Source organism: Pleurodeles waltl, chromosome 6 (assembly GCF_031143425.1).
Source record: "Pleurodeles waltl isolate 20211129_DDA chromosome 6, aPleWal1.hap1.20221129, whole genome shotgun sequence".
NCBI classification, from domain to species: domain Eukaryota; kingdom Metazoa; phylum Chordata; class Amphibia; order Caudata; family Salamandridae; genus Pleurodeles; species Pleurodeles waltl.
The window spans coordinates 278970199-278987190 of NC_090445.1; the positions used below are offsets into that span (position 1 = coordinate 278970199).

General features: G+C 46.4%; 1 protein-coding gene across 1 annotated transcript in view; it reads right to left on the reverse strand.

The window, feature by feature from the left end:
• Positions 1-229: 229 nt before the first annotated feature.
• Positions 230-16992, reverse strand: part of LOC138299626 (26S proteasome regulatory subunit 8) — a 175192-nt gene continuing 158429 nt past the window's right edge. Inside the window, exon 12 of the mRNA XM_069238058.1 lies at positions 230-411. Coding sequence (XP_069094159.1) covers positions 358-411 — 54 coding nt within the window. The 3' untranslated portion in view covers positions 230-357. The remainder of the gene's footprint in view (positions 412-16992) is intronic.

Below are 16992 nucleotides of genomic sequence, written 5' to 3' on the forward strand. Positions count from 1 at the left end.
GCCCCTGAAAGTACAAGCTCGGTCAGCTGGATTAATAAACAAAATGATCACAGCTTCATGTATGGTCAAGCACTTTTTTGTTGAAGCACAAAACGTCTGTCCAAACAGAACATGTACTTCTGGCTCAAAGCACGTAGGCAGAACCAAATCCCCTCTCCTGGTGATTCTCACATCACTGTCTGGCGACAGCTCTGCTGTTAAGCCAGACTATAATGAAGGATACACATGATCAGTGATTATGATTGTTGTTTATTAAAGAAAAAAAAAAACAGATCTAACCAAGGACATTTTAAACTTGACAAAAAAACAAAACTAGACAGCCGAATACTTTCATGAAGCAATCCAAGTCCATTGTGCTTATTTCCAGAGCTTTTTAATAGACATATTCTTTTCACTATCCTTCTGCATCACCTGTGAGAGAGAAAACATATTTTGAAATTAGCAGTTTTGTGTGATGTGGTGTTTGACAGAAAGAATATATACACTATTACACAGCACAGAAAAATACATTAAAAAAAAAGTTTTGAAATTCTTTGGAGTGAAAACATTATGTAATGATCTCCTGTTTATTTACAGATGCATTGCAATATTCATCAGTGTCACTGTCTGAGATGATGTGAACACATTAGGCAGATTCACATAATTTTGGACCTATATGTGCACGACTTATCAATTCTTTAAAAAATGTATATACTTGGCTTTGGCTCCACCCAGGAGTATTACTTCCTAACCTCAGGCTACTGTTTGTTTGGGTTATCTTTCCATTGTCTACGGAATGCTTGTGTGGCATTGTAAGAGGGACTATTTTAATACTCAAATGTACACCGAATGATACTAATAATGAACATATTAAAAGTATTTATTTCAGACCTGCATTCCATACAGAAACCATGTTTGTTTTGTTTTCTTCCAGTTCAGGAGCATTTACTGTTTAAGGTAGGACTCTAATTGCAACCAGACCTATTGACTTGTATTTTGCTTGTTACATGCGCTGCTGCAAACATATCTAGCTGCAGATAAAACAGCATAGGTTTCCTCCTCAGCATGCAGTTCTCCTTCATTTACGGTGACCAACTACGTCTTTGCTGGTGATGGTCAACCTAGATTGTTGTAAGCTGGTTCATACAATTTTAATCTATTTTCACATATTTGAAGTAAAAGGACAAAATTCCCTGGAATCTTAAAATGCATCATGGTCCAAAAGAGGTGAAAGAGGACGTATTTTATTTTTAAGATTGGGGAAATATTAACCCTCTCTCTTAGTACACCTGTTCAACATCTTTCATCACAGTTCAGGCCAGAGTGATGCAGAGGCAGTAACTGCACTGTCTGGAGGGTGGGCTACAATGTTTTCATGACCTTACACAAGGAAGCATTTTGAACGTTAAGAGTGTCAGGGGACTGGAACTCGTGCCCTCATCTGTCCACCCATAAACAAAATAGAAAGAAAGAAAAGTTCTTACTTCTTGGAGCTAGGTATGTGTTGACTAAAGTCCACAATAACACCAAAGGACATCACTTGTGAAATACTGAAGCTGAGCTCTGGCATCTGTCCTTACATGAGGCATGCATTCTAAAAACTAAAGTGTAAAACTGAGACATTGTTAAACGAGTGTGCATTAACAGCACTGTTCAAACAAATGAGTAGAGGGTGCCATGTCAACCACGGGGAGCAGTCAAAGCTAATTAGTGTATAAAATACCCAATTACTGGGAACCTCCAAATTTACTCTGTCCTTTGCAAGTCTAGCCTAGTAAAAATGTCTTTAAATATAAATAGGCTTTCTATTTAGTAATCAACGGTTCATGTTTTGAACACGTTATACATCTCCATTAATTAAGAAAATATATCAATTTATTCTTCTTCTTGGATGGTGATGAACCATTGCTGAAACTTTTCACTAAATTCTAGCATGCTGTGAATATATTTAGAGCACAAATATAGTCATACGTACTGCATACTGAGTGTAGTATACTCCTCGACAATACTAATAATCAATGCTTATGAGAACTTGCCCTCTGGGTAGTTTCTAGGCATTTAACTGAACTTTTATAAGAAAGAAAAAAATAATTATTAACTGAAATCCCAGGGACACTGCAAGTGCAAGAAAGTACCCAAAACATAAACAGAGACAAGTGCAAGAAATTAATCTTGATAGTGAAATAGAATCTCTTTAATTTGAGAATAAGGTATGTGCTGAATTAGAAATCTTAGAATGTGGCCTACTTGTAATGGTGTAACCAAAGAAGTTAAAAAAGCATCTCTTGTACCCATATTATTTCTGCATTTCATGCCTTCAACATATGTGCTCGATTGTGAACATACATTTAGATCTATTTCTGTATATCCTTTTGCAGGAAATGAGTCCATGTACTACCACAAAAGTGGGGAGTACTGGCCATGACAGGCCAAAATTGTTCTGTATCTATACAACAAACGAATAATTATTTTACATTAACACTACCATTAGCTTCGTTTCAGAAGGCTGTGTATGGAATGTTATGTCCAAGGCAGCTCCTCAACTGCAGTAACAAAAATGACTTGCATAGGATTCACTTTTTTTAGTCAACGATTTTATTTATAACATTTCCAAAAATGGAATATTTTGGGATGCTTTATGTAATATTCAAATCTCTACTTAACATATGTTTTTTTAACTACACCCAAGTCTTAATTATCTATCTGAAACCTGTGATACAACTATGACAATACGTTGCCCTTTGGATACGCTTACTGTATTTGAGACCCTGTATTAGCGCCATATTTCTGATAGATACTTCTACCTGCAGATATCTCAACTAATGAATATTCCATTAGTGTCAGACAGGATCCAGAAAAACTTTAGCAGTACTCCTGTGTGCCGATTGGTTACATTGTGAGGCACTCCGTGGTGACGCCATTCCGCTCCAGAAGTGATGACAGGGCCACATATAAGTGCCACCTATGGGTGCCTTTCTTCGTGTCACCAGACAGATTCAGACCTACCCCTATTCTCTTCACAAGACTGTTTTTTCAATTTCTTCTTCAATACTAGAGTAAAAGGGAAATGTCACCACCTAAGAACTAACTTGACACTGACTAGACGAAGGGAAGTCTCATGCCCGAAGGCATTCCCTCAGCAGAGCATCATCACAATCGAAGTCTTTGGATAAGTAAAAAAAAAGAAAACATAAGTCTAAGTGGGACTCTGCCCCTTTCTGCCACTCTCGAACTCCAGAGACGGCACCAGGGTATCAAAGTGTATCCCGCTCTTGCTCCCAAAGCAGTTACTCTTCAGAGTCGATTCCTACCCTTCTCCTGAGGCAGCTTGAATTTACAGAGCCGTATGAGATGCTGCAGAAAACCAGAGACTTCTATGATGCCATGCTGTCTCTCTTTGGTATGCAACTGGCTCCCTCTCCCGTGCCTTTGGGCCCCGTGGAACTGCGAGGATGAGAGGACCTCTGCTTGGGATCCTGCAGCGAGTCTGCCCGCAGTGACAGTCGGATGCTCTAGACCAGTTGGGGGTCCTGCACCGACTATGGTTGTGAAGCAGACTTGGCGCTGCAACCCATGCCACACCATGCTTAATGATGAAGTGCTTCCTTTAGTGCTTTCCAACCCAGAGAAGGCACCGTTTCGAACAAGGCTGTGCCCTGATCCACCTGGGCCATAGCCCTTTGGCAATCCTTGTGACTCCAATACATTATCCCTACCTCCTAGAAGGGCCCAAGTCATTCATAATTTGTTTGGAACGGACTGAGGTTAATGATGCAGGGGATGAGTTGGCATCTCACTATACCGATGACAACTACTATTAGGATGTTGAACATGCTAGTGGAATGGACACTTTGCCAGACACTGGGCTGGTTTCTCCATCTGGGCCTACCACAGAGGACAGTGCCTGATTTGCAAAGGCGCTGCAAAAGTGGCTGATGCCCTTGACGTCCATTTGACCACTATGGAGGTGAAAACAAATGTTCTCACCGAGGTGCTTTAACCAGGGCAAACTGGAGCAGAACCTCTTCTGCCATTTAATGAAGTCCTCACACCACCGGTCTACAGGCAGATAGCACAATGTCATCGTCCAGCTCCGGGTGACCAAACCTTCCTGATGCAGACCTCAAGACCAGAAAGCTTGGTTGTACAGACACCCACAAGCCGAAGAAATCTCAATGCCTTTCCTACCACACCGCTGTACAGAGAATCTAAGCACACTGACACATCTGGCAAGCATGTTTGCTTCCACCAGCTTGACATTACACTCAGTTACCGCCTGTCGGGGTACTACACCACTTCCTTTGGGACTCCATTGTTCAGATCCTTTCTGTTGTGCTGGATAATATATGCTGCAGCCTTGGGCAAGATGGCAGCAATGCAGCTACGATTATGATTCGCTGTGGACTGGGCTCTGCAGATTCCACTGGTTGGGTAATAGGCAAGTTTGGCCCTGAGGGGAGACACCTGGATGAGATCAACTGCCTTCTCGGGGATGCCCAGCCCACTTTGACGAGCATGCCCTTTGATGGCTCTTGCAGTTTTGGTGAGAAGGTAGCTCTGGCCCTTGAGCACTTCAAGGACAGTCAGGCCACAGTGCATTCTGTGGGCCTGTGTGGCATGTCAAGCCACGCCAGCAGAGATGCCCTCTCAGTGGCTATGGTATGAGCTTTCAATAGCGGTAAGTACTCTTTGCAGCTGGACCATCAGACTCAGCAGTCATTTTGTGGCTGCGGTCCCCACAGGCAACATGGACGACAGAAGCAGCAGGCGGTCCTATCCACCGTCCCTCCAGTTCCTGCCATCGCTAAGACTTTTAGTGTGCCCTTCGAAGGCACAGAGCCACGCTGCCGGAGGCAGGATCTGACACTTTCCATCAGGGTAGCAGGCTATCACTTCGGACAAGTGGGTCCTGCAAATTGTTCAGTCACAAATTTTCACCACCATCACAATGATCGACGGACTCTCCCTCAAGTGGCAGAAAGTGTAGGCCCTTCTAGCAAAGTAGCCATTGAGAGGGCACTAGAATCAGAAGTAGGCACTGGCTGCTGCTTTTGCTGCTATCTGGTGCTGAAGGACATATTCAAGATGCTCACTCTCGCCCAGATCTTTTATACACTGAAGGCTGAATAGCAGGATGCTTATTCTTGAGACTGGAGCTGCAGGATGCTTATTCTCACATTGCCCATCCTGCAGACCCACAGTACTATATGCGGTTCATGGTCAGACAGCAATACTTTTAGTTTGCTGTGCTCCCCTTGGGCCTCACCAGTGCCTCTCAGGTGTTCATAAAAGTAATGGCAGTGGCTGCAGCACATTTTTGAAGGTCAGGGATTCCCGTCAATCCCTACTTCAATGACTGATTGCTGAAGGCAGGTTTGCCCGACAGTTGACAGGCACCTCTAAACAGCAAACCTCTTAACATCCTTGGGGTTCACTATCCACATTGCAAAGTCACAACTCCTTTGCAGATACTCCCCTTCATCTGAGCCATTCTGGGCATGGTGCAGTTTCGTGCCTCCCTCCCGGGAGCAGAGTCTAGGAAATTCAAGCTATGATCCTGATGTTTCGGTCTCTACTTCTGTGTCAGTGAGGATGACTCTGCTGCTGGGACCGATGGACTCCTGCATCCTGCTGGTCAAGCACGCTATATGGCATATGTGGGATCTGAAGTCCCAGTGGGCACAGCATCAAGGGGACCTCTCTGATCACATCCTGCGGATAAGACTGCAAAAGACCTGCAGTGATGGCTGTTGGATTATAATTGGGTCAGTGGCAGACCCCCTCTCCCTAACCAACCCAGAGCTGACAATGGTGTCTGATGCATCACTTCTGGTTTGGGGAGGCCATCTGAAACAGCTGGAGATCAGAGGAGTCCGGTCTCTGGTGCGGGCCTGGCTCCACATTAAATCTACAGGAGTTGATCCATCTGCTTGCCGTTGAAAGACTTCCTGCTATCCGTCAAAGGGAGGTTGGTATAGGTGTTCAAGGACAACACAACTGCCATGTTGTACTGCAACTAGCAGGGTTGGGTGGGGTTGTGGACTCTGTTAAAAGGCCTCAGGGGATTTTCCTGGTGGTACATCGACTGGCGGAATCTCCAGCGTAATCTCTTGCCTTCAACACCTAGCTGACCATGAATGGCAATTACACCTGGAGGTGGTGCAGAGTATCTTCCCTGAATGGGGAGAACCTTGGCGCGGTCTTTTTGCCACCACTGAAAACGTGCAATAGCAGCACATTTGTGGGTTTTAGTTTCCAACACTGCTCTCCCTCGGAGACGCATTCCGCCTAGGGTTTAGCTGGAAACTGCTACATGCCTTTCTGTGGCTACTTCTACTGCCCCTAGTTCTGAAGAAGATCAGGATCAAAGTCCTCCTAGTAAATCGCGCAAGAGGAGTATGGTATCCAGAATTCCTGGGTATGAGCATCTGTTCTCAGATCAGGGTGGTGCTTCGGAAGGATCTTTTGTCGCAGTAAAAGGCAATGGTTCTGTATCAAAGCCTGTGCCATCTCCATCTCCATCTCCATCTCCATCTCCATGACTAGTTGACTGACAGCCAGGCTAACCTCCACCAAATTGGTATATACCTGCTGTTGGGACAAGTTTGTAGCTTGGTGTGCTTCTTGGCAGATTGACCACTGCAAGCCAAGCTTTTTCAAAGGGTTGCTTTTTGTGCTCAGCAAGGACTTGCATTTGGCACAGTTAAAGGGTACTTATCAGCTCTTTCAGCTTTCCGGATCATCTCTTTGTTTGAATCACACGTCGTGATGGGTGTTTTTTTCTTCTTCAAGGTTTGGAATGAAAATGTCACTTACCCAGTGTACATCTGTTCGTGGCATCAGTCGCAGTAGATTCGCATGTTTTGCAATAGCTCGCCATCTGGTGTTGGGCCGGAGTGTTACAAGTTGTTTTTCTTCGAAGAAGTCTTTCGAGTCACGGGACCGAGTGACTCCTCCTTTTGTCTCCATTGCGCATGGGCGTCGACTCCATCTTCGATTGTTTTTCCCCGCAGAGGGTGAGGTAGGAGTTGAATTGTAGTAATAGTGCCCATGCAATGGAGTGACTAAGTATGCACCTATTTAAGGTTGAGATGATACATATACAAATAGTTGAAGGTAACTTCCAAACTGCTACAGGCTCCCGGGGAGGCGGGTGGGCACATGCGAATCTACTGCGACTGATGCCACGAACAGATGTACACTGGGTAAGTGACATTTTCAGTTCGATGGCATCTGTCGCTGTAGATACGCATGTTTTGCATAGACTAGTAAGCAGTTATCTCCCCAAAAGCGGTGGATCAGCCTGTAGGAGTGGAAGTAGTCTGAAATAATGTTCTTAATACGGCTTGACCTACTGTGGCTTGTTGTGCGGATAACACGTCTACACAGTAGTGCTTGGTGAATGTGTGAGGCGTAGAGCATGTGGCTGCCTTACATATTTCTTGCATTGGGATGTTTCCTAGAATGGCCATGGTAGCACCTTTCTTTCTGGTTGAGTGTGCCCTTGGTGTAATGGGCAGCTGTCGTTTAGCTTTAAGGTAGCAGATTTGGATGCATTTAACTATCCATCTGGCTATACCTTGTTTTGATATTGGGTTTCCTGCATGAGGTTTTTGAAATGCAATAAATAGTTGTTTAGTCTTTCTGATGTTCTTTGTTCTGTCAATGTAATACATCAATGCTCTTTTGACATCTAATGTATGTAGTGCCCTTTCAGCTACGGTATCTGGCTGTGGAAAGAACACTGGAAGTTCCACTGTTTGATTTAGATGGAACGGTGAAATAACCTTTGGCAAAAATTTAGGATTGGTCCTTAGGACGACCTTATTCTTGTGTAGTTGTATAAAAGGTTCCTGTATTGTAAACGCCTGAATCTCGCTTACTCTTCTTAGGGAAGTAATGGCGATGAGAAATGCCACCTTCCAGGTTAGGAACTGTATTTCGCAGGAGTGCATGGGTTCAAAAGGTGGACCCATAAGTCTAGTTAGGACAACATTTAGGTTCCATGAAGGAACAGGTGGTGTTCTTGGTGGTATAATTCTCCTAAGGCCCTCCATGAATGCTTTAATGACTGGTATCTTATATAGGGAAGTTGAATAGGTAGTCTGCAGGTATGCAGATATTGCTGCAAGGTGTATTTTAATGGAAGAGAAAGCCAGGTTAGATTTTTGTAAGTGAAGCAAGTAACCCACTACATGTTCTGGAGTTGTGTGTAATGGTTGTATTTGATTAATATGGCAGTAGCAAACAAACCTCTTCCATTTACTTGCATAGCAGTGCCTGGTGGATGGCCTTCTGGCTTGTTTTATGACTTCCATACATTCTTGGGTAAGTTGTAAGTGCCCGAATTCTAGGATTTCAGGAGCCAGATTGCTAGATTCAGCGATGCTGGATCTGGGTGTCTGATCTTTTGGTTGTGTTGTGTCAACAGATCTGGCCTGTTGGGCAATTTGATGCAGGGTACTACTGATAGGTCTAGCAGCGTTGTGTACCAAGGTTGTCTTGCCCAAGTTGGTGCTATTAATATGAGTTTGAGTTTGTTTTGACTGAGTTTGTTTACCAGGTAAGGAAGGAGAGGGAGAGGAGGAAAAGCGTAAGCAAATAGCCCTGACCAGTTCATCCATAGGGCATTGCCTTGGGACTGTTTGTGTGGGTATCTGGATGCGAAGTTTTGGCATTTTGCGTTCTCCTTTGTCGCAAACAAGTCTATCTGAGGTGTTCCCCAGAGTTTGAAATAAGTGTTCAGAATTTGGGGGTGAATTTCCCATTCGTGGACCTGTTGGTGATCTCGAGAGAGATTGTCTGCGAGTTGATTTTGGATCCCTGGTATAAATTGTGCTATTAGGCGAATTTGGTTGTGAATTGCCCAACACCAAATCTTTTGTGCTAGCAGGCTTAACTGCGTGGAGTGCGTCCCCCCTTGCTTGCTTAGATAATACATTGTTGTCATGTTGTCTGTTTTGACGAGAATGTATTTGTGAACTATTATTGGTTGGAAAGCTTTTAGTGCTTGAAAAACTGCTAGAAGTTCTAGGTGATTTATATGCACTTTTGTTTGATGTACGTTCCATTGTCCTTGTATGCTGTGTTGATCGAGGTGTGCTCCCCACCCTGTCATGGAAGCATCTGTTGTTATTACGTATTGTGGCACTGGGTCTTGGAAAGGCCGCCCTTTGTTTAAATTTATGTTGTTCCACCACAGAAGCGAGAGGTAAGTTTGGCGGTCTATTAACACCAGATCTAGAAGATGACCCTGTGCTTGAGACCACTGTGATGCTAGGCACTGTTGTAAGGGCCTCATGTGCAGTCTTGCGTTTGGGACAATGGCTATGCATGAAGACATCATGCCTAGGAGTTGTATGTAGGAAGTTGGCTCTGTATGTGCTATTTCAAAGTAAGGAATAGCATGCACAGAGTCCAAGGGTTCCCCTTAGAGGTAAAATAGTGGTAAAAAATAGATAATACTAATGCTCTATTTTGTGGTAGTGTGGTCGAGCAGTAGGCTTATCCAAGGAGTAGTGTTAAGCATTTGTTGTACATACACATAGACAATAAATGAGGTACACACACTCAGAGACAAATCCAGCCAATAGGTTTTTATATAGAAAAATATATTTTCTTAGTTTATTTTAAGAACCACAGGTTCAAGTTCTACATGTAATAGCTCATTCGAAAGGTATTGCAGGTAAGTACTTTAGGAACTTCAAATCATCAAAATTGCATGTATACTTTTCAAGTTATTGACAAATAGCTGTTTTAAAAGTGGACACTTAGTGCAATTTTCACAGTTCCTAGGGGAGGTAAGTATTTGTTAGTTTTACCAGGTAAGTAAGACACTTACAGGGTTCAGTTCTTGGTCCAAGATAGCCCACCGTTGGGGGTTCAGAGCAACCCCAAAGTCACCACACCAGCAGCTCAGGGCCGGTCAGGTGCAGAGTTCAAAGTGGTGCCCAAAACACATAGGCTAGAATGGAGAGAAGGGGGTGCCCCGGTTCCGGTCTGCTTGCAGGTAAGTACCCGCGTCTTCGGAGGGCAGACCAGGGGGGTTTTGTAGGGCACCGGGGGGGACACAAGTCCACACAGAAATTTCACCCTCAGCAGCGCGGGGGCGGCCGGGTGCAGTGTAGAAACAAGCGTCGGGTTTGTAATGGAAGTCAATGGGAGATCTAGGGATCTCTTCAGCGCTGCAGGCAGGCAAGGGGGGGGTTCCTCGGGGAAACCTCCACTTGGGCAAGGGAGAGGGACTCCTGGGGGTCACTCCTCCAGTGAAAGTCCGGTCCTTCAGGTCCTGGGGGCTGCGGGTGCAGGGTCTCTCCCAGGTGTCGGGACTTTGGTTTCAAAGAGTCGCGGTCAGGGGAAGCCTCGGGATTCCCTCTGCAGGCGGCGCTGTGGGGGCTCAGGGGGGACAGGTTTTGGTACTCACAGTATCAGAGTAGTCCTGGGGTCCCTCCTGAGGTGTTGGATCGCCACCAGCCGAGTCGGGGTCGCCGGGTGCAGTGTTGCAAGTCTCACGCTTCTTGCGGGGAGCTTGCAGGGATCTTTAAAGTTGCTGGAAACAAAGTTGCAGCTTTTCTTGGAGCAGGTCCGCTGTCCTCGGGAGTTTCTTGTCTTTTCGAAGCAGGGGCAGTCCTCAGAGGATGTCGAGGTCGCTGGTCCCTTCGGAAGGCGTCGCTGGAGCAGGATCTTTGGAAGGCAGGAGACAGGCCGGTGAGTTTCTGGAGCCAAGGCAGTTGTCGTCTTCTGGTCTTCCGCTGCAGGGGTTTTCAGCTGGGCAGTCCTTCTTCTTGTTGCAGGAATCTACTTTTCTAGGGTTCAGGGTAGCCCTTAAATACTAAATTTAAGGGCGTGTTTAGGTCTGGGGGGTTAGTAGCCAATGGCTACTAGCCCTGAGGGTGGGTACACCCTCTTTGTGCCTCCTCCCAAGGGGAGGGGGTCACAATCCTAACCCTATTGGGGGAATCCTCCATCTGCAAGATGGAGGATTTCTAAAAGTTAGAGTCACCTCAGCTCAGGACACCTTAGGGGCTGTCCTGACTGGCCAGTGACTCCTCCTTGTTATTCTCATTATTTTCTCCGGCCTTGCCGCCAAAAAGTGGGGCCTGGCCGGAGGGGGCGGGCAACTCCACTAGCTGGAGTGTCCTGCTGGGTTGTCACAAAGGAGGTGAGCCTTTGAGGCTCACCGCCAGGTGTGACAATTCCTGCCTGGGAGAGGTGTTAGCATCTCCACCCAGTGCAGGCTTTGTTACTGGCCTCAGAGTGACAAAGGCACTCTCCCCATGGGGCCAGCAACATGTCTCGGTTTGTGGCAGGCTGCTAAAACTAGTCAGCCTACACAGATAGTCGGTTAAGTTTCAGGGGGCACCTCTAAGGTGCCCTCTGTGGTGTATTTTACAATAAAATGTACACTGGCATCAGTGTGCATTTATTGTGCTGAGAAGTTTGATACCAAACTTCCCAGTTTTCAGTGTAGCCATTATGGTGCTGTGGAGTTCGTGTTTGACAGACTCCCAGACCATATACTCTTATGGCTACCCTGCACTTACAATGTCTAAGGTTTTGTTTAGACACTGTAGGGGTACCATGCTCATGCACTGGTACCCTCACCTATGGTATAGTGCACCCTGCCTTAGGGCTGTAAGGCCTGCTAGAGGGGTGTCTTACCTATACTGCATAGGCAGTGAGAGGCTGGCATGGCACCCTGAGGGGAGTGCCATGTCGACTTACTCGTTTTGTCCTCACTAGCACACACAAGCTGGTAAGCAGTGTGTCTGTGCTGAGTGAGAGGTCTCCAGGGTGGCATAAGACATGCTGCAGCCCTTAGAGACCTTCCTTGGCATCAGGGCCCTTGGTACTAGAAGTACCAGTTACAAGGGACTTATCTGGATGCCAGGGTCTGCCAATTGTGGATACAAAAGTACAGGTTAGGGAAAGAACACTGGTGCTGGGGCCTGGTTAGCAGGCCTCAGCACACTTTCAATTGTAAACATAGCATCAGCAAAGGCAAAAAGTCAGGGGGCAACCATGCCAAGGAGGCATTTCCTTACACAACCCCCCCCCCCAAACGAAAGAGGATGAGACTAACCTTTCCCAAGAGAGTCTTCATTTTCTAAGTGGAAGAACCTGGAAAGGCCATCTGCATTGGCATGGGCAGTCCCAGGTCTGTGTTCCACTATAAAGTCCATTCCCTGTAGGGAGATGGACCACCTCAACAGTTTAGGATTTTCACCTTTCATTTGCATCAGCCATTTGAGAGGTCTGTGGTCAGTTTGAACTAGGAAGTGAGTCCCAAAGAGGTATGGTCTCAGCTTCTTCAGGGACCAGACCACAGCAAAGGCCTCCCTCTCAATGGCACTCCAACGCTGCTCCCTGGGGAGTAACCTCCTGCTAATGAAAGCAACAGGCTGGTCAAGGCCATCATCATTTGTTTGGGACAAAACTGCCCCTATCCCATGTTCAGAGGCATCAGTCTGCACAATGAACTGCTTAGAATAATCTGGAGCTTTGAGAACTGGTGCTGAGCACATTGCCTGTTTCAGGGTGTCAAAGGCCTGTTGGCAGTCCACAGTCCAGTTTACTTTCTTGGGCATTTTCTTGGAGGTGAGTTCAGTGAGGGCTGTCACAATGGATCCATATCCCTTCACAAACCTCCTGTAATACCCAGTCAAGCCAAGGAATGCCCTGACTTGAGTCTGGGTTTTTGGAGCTACCCAGTCCAGAATAGTCTGGATCTTGGGTTGGAGTGGCTGAACTTGGCCTCCACCTACAAGGTGTCCCAAGTAAACCACAGTTCCCTGCCCTATCTGGCATTTGGATGCCTTGATAGAGAGGCCTGCAGATTGCAGAGCCTTCAAAACCTTCCTCAGGTGGACCAGGTGATCCTGCCAGGTGGAGCTAAAGACAGCAATATCATCAAGATAAGCTGTGCTAAAGGACTCCAAGCCAGCAAGGACTTGATTCACCAACCTTTGGAAGGTGGCAGGGGCATTCTTTAAACCAAAGGGCATAACAGTAAACTGATAATGCCCATCAGGTGTGGAGAATGCTGTCTTTTCTTTTGCTCCAGGTGCCATTTTTATTTGCCATTACCCTGCTGTCAAGTCAAAGGTACTTAGAAATTTGGCAGCACCTAATTTATCAATGAGCTCATCAGCTCTTGGAATTGGATGGGCATCTGTCTTGGTGACAGAATTGAGCCCTCTGTAGTCCACACAAAACCTCATCTCTTTCTTTCCATCTTTGGTGTGAGGTTTGGGGACTAAGACCACTGGGCTAGCCCAGGGGCTGTCAGAGCGCTCAATGACTCCCAATTCCAGCATCTTGTGGACTTCCACCTTGATGCTTTCTTTAACATGGTCAGATTGTCTAAAGATTTTGTTCTTGACAGGCATGCTGTCTCCTGTGTCCACATCATGGGTACACAGGTGTGTCTGACCAGGGGTTAAGGAGAAGAGTTCAGGAAACTGTTGTAGGACTCTCCTACAATCAGCTTGCTGTTGGCCAGAGAGGGTGTCTGAGTAGATCACTCCATCTACTGTACCATCTTTTGGGTCTGATGACAGAAGATCAGGGAGAGGTTCACTCTCTGCCTCCTGATCCTCATCTGTTACCATCAACAGATTGACATCAGCCCTGTCGTGGAAGAGCTTAAGGCGGTTTACATGGATCACCCTTTTGGGGCTCCTGCTTGTGCCCAGGTCCACCAAGTAGGTGACCTGACTCTTCCTCTCTAGTACTGGGTAAGGGCCACTCCATTTGTCCTGGAGTGCCCTGGGAGCCACAGGCTCCAGAACCCAGACCTTCTGCCCTGGTTGGAACTCAACCAGTGCAGCCTTTTGGTCATACCAAAACTTCTGGAGCTGTTGGCTGGCCTCAAGGTTTTTGGTTGCCTTTTCCATGTACTCTGCCATTCTAGAGCGAAGGCCAAGTACATAGTCCACTATGTCCTGTTTAGGCTCATGGAGAGGTCTCTCCCAGCCTTCTTTAACAAGGGCAAGTGGTCCCCTTACAGGATGACCAAACAGAAGTTCAAGGGGTGAGAACCCTACTCCCTTCTGTGGTACCTCCCTGTAAGCGAAAAGCAGACATGGCAGGAGGACATCCCATCTCCTTTTGAGTTTTTCTGGGAGCCCCATGATCATGCCCTTTAATGTCTTGTTGAATCTCTCAACCAAGCCATTAGTTTGTGGATGGTATGGTGTAGTGAATTTATAAGTCACTCCACACTCATTCCACATGTGCTTTAGGTATGCTGACATGAAGTTGGTACCTCGGTCAGACACCACCTCCTTAGGGAAACCCACTCTGGTAAAGATACCAATGAGGGCCTTGGCTACTGCAGGGGCAGTAGTTGACCTAAGGGGAATAGCTTCAGGATACCTGGTAGCATGATCCACTACTACCAGGATATACATATTTCCTGAGGCTGTGGGAGGTTCCAGTGGACCAACTATGTCCACACCCACTCTTTCAAAGGGCACCCCCACCACTGGAAGTGGAATGAGGGGGGCCTTTGGATGCCCACCTGTCTTACCACTGGCTTGACAGGTGGGGCAGGAGAGGCAAAACTCCTTAACCATGCTGGACATATTGGGCCAGTAGAAGTGGTTGACTAACCTCTCCCACGTCTTGGTTTGTCCCAAATGTCCAGCAAGGGGAATGTCATGGGCCAATGTTAGGATGAACTCTCTGAACAGCTGAGGCACTACCACTCTCCTAGTGGCACCAGGTTTGGGGTCTCTGGCCTCAGTGTACAGGAGCCCATCTTCCCAATAGACCCTATGTGTTCCATTTTTCTTGCCTTTGGACTCTTCAGCAGCTTGCTGCCTAAGGCCTTCAAGAGAGGGACAGGTTTCTTGTCCCTTACACAGCTCTTCCCTTGAGGGTCCCCCTGGGCCTAAGAGCTCAACCTGATAAGGTTCAAGCTCCAAAGGCTCAGTTCCCTCAGAGGGCAGAACTTCTTCCTGAGAAGAGAGGTTCCCTTTCTTTTGCTGTGTTGCAGTTGGTTTCCCAACTGACTTTCCTGTTCTCTTGGTAGGCTGGGCCATTTTTCCAGACTCCAGCTCTACTTTTTCACCCTGTGCCTTGCATTGTGCTCTTGTTTTCACACACACCAGTTCAGGGATACCCAGCATTGCTGCATGGGTTTTTAGCTCTACCTCAGCCCATGCTGAGGACTCCAGGTCATTTCCAAGCAGACAGTCCACTGGGATATTTGAGGAGACCACCACCTGTTTCAGGTCATTGACCCCTCCCCATTCTAAAGTAACCATTGCCATGGGATGTACTTTTCTCTGATTGTCAGCGTTGGTGACTGTGTAAGTTTTTCCAGTCAGGTATTGGCCAGGGGAAACCAGTTTCTCTGTCACCATGGTGACACTGGCACCTGTATCCCTCAGGCCCTCTATTCTAGTCCCATTAATTAAGAGTTGCTGTCTGTACTTTTGCATGTTAGGCGGCCAGACAGCTAGTGTGGCTAAATCCACCCCACCCTCAGAAACTAGAGTAGCTTCAGTGTGAACCCTGATTTGCTCTGGGCACACTGTTGATCCCACTTGGAGACTAGCCATACCAGTGTTACCTGGATGGGAGTTTGGAGTGGAACCTTTCTTGGGACAGGCCTTGTCTCCAGTTTGGTGTCCATGCTGTTTACAGCTATGACACCAGGCCTTTTTGGGATCAAAGTTTTTACCCTTGTACCCATTGTTTTGTGAAGAGGCTCTGGGCCCACCCTCCTGTGCAGGTTTTTGGGGGCCTGTAGAAGACTCTTTACTATTTTTAGTTTTGGTTGTCTCATCACCCTTCTGCTGGGGAGTCTTTGTGACCCCTTTCTTTTGGTCACCCCCTGTTGAAGTCTTGGACACCCTTGTCTTGACCCAATGGTCCGCCTTCTTTCCCAATTCTTGGGGAGAAATTGGTCCTAGGTCTACCAGATGCTGATGCAGTTTATCATTGAAACAATTACTTAACAGGTGTTCTTTCACAAATAAATTGTACAGCCCATCATAATTACTTACACCACTGCCTTGAATCCAACCATCTAGTGTTTTCACTGAGTAGTCAACAAAGTCAACCCAGGTCTGGCTCGAGGATTTTTGAGCCCCCCTGAACCTAATCCTGTACTCCTCAGTGGAGAATCCAAAGCCCTCAATCAGGGTACCCTTCATGAGGTCATAAGATTCTGCATCTTGTCCAGAGAGTGTGAGGAGTCTATCCCTACACTTTCCTGTGAACATTTCCCAAAGGAGAGCACCCCAGTGAGATCTGTTCACTTTTCTGGTTACACAAGCCCTCTCAAAAGCTGTGAACCATTTGGTGATGTCATCACCATCTTCATATTTAGTTACAATCCCTTTGGGGATTTTCAACATGTCAGGAGAATCTCTGACCCTATTTATGTTGCTGCCACCATTGATGGGTCCTAGGCCCATCTCTTGTCTTTCCCTCTCTATGGCTAGGATCTGTCTTTCCAAAGCCAATCTTTTGGCCATCCTGGCTAACTGGATGTCCTCTTCACTGGAGTTATCCTCAGTGATTTCAGAGTTGTTGGTCCCTCCTGTGAGGGAACCAGCATCTCTGACTATTATTTGTGGAGTCAGGGCTTGAGAAGCCCTGCTCTCCCTAAGTAGGACTGGAGGGGGGGAATTTCCCTCCAAGTCACTATCTTCATCCTCTGAGTTGCCATCCTCAGAGGGGTTGGCCTTTTCAAACTCTGCCAAAAGCTCCTGGAGCTGTACTTTGGTAGGTTTGGGGCCCATTGCTATTTTCTTTAGTTTACAGAGTGACCTTACCTCTCTCATCTGTAGATGGAGGTAAGGTGTGGTGTCGAGTTCCACCACATTCACATCTGTGCTAGACATTATGCTTCTAAAAGTTGGAATACTTTTTAAGAAACTAAAACTGGTTCTAGAATCTAATTCAAACTTTTAACAAACTTTTAAACTCTAAAAGAAATGCTAAACAGGATCTAACACAAGGCCCTAGCAGGTCTTTTAAGAATTTAGAAAACTTTTCAAA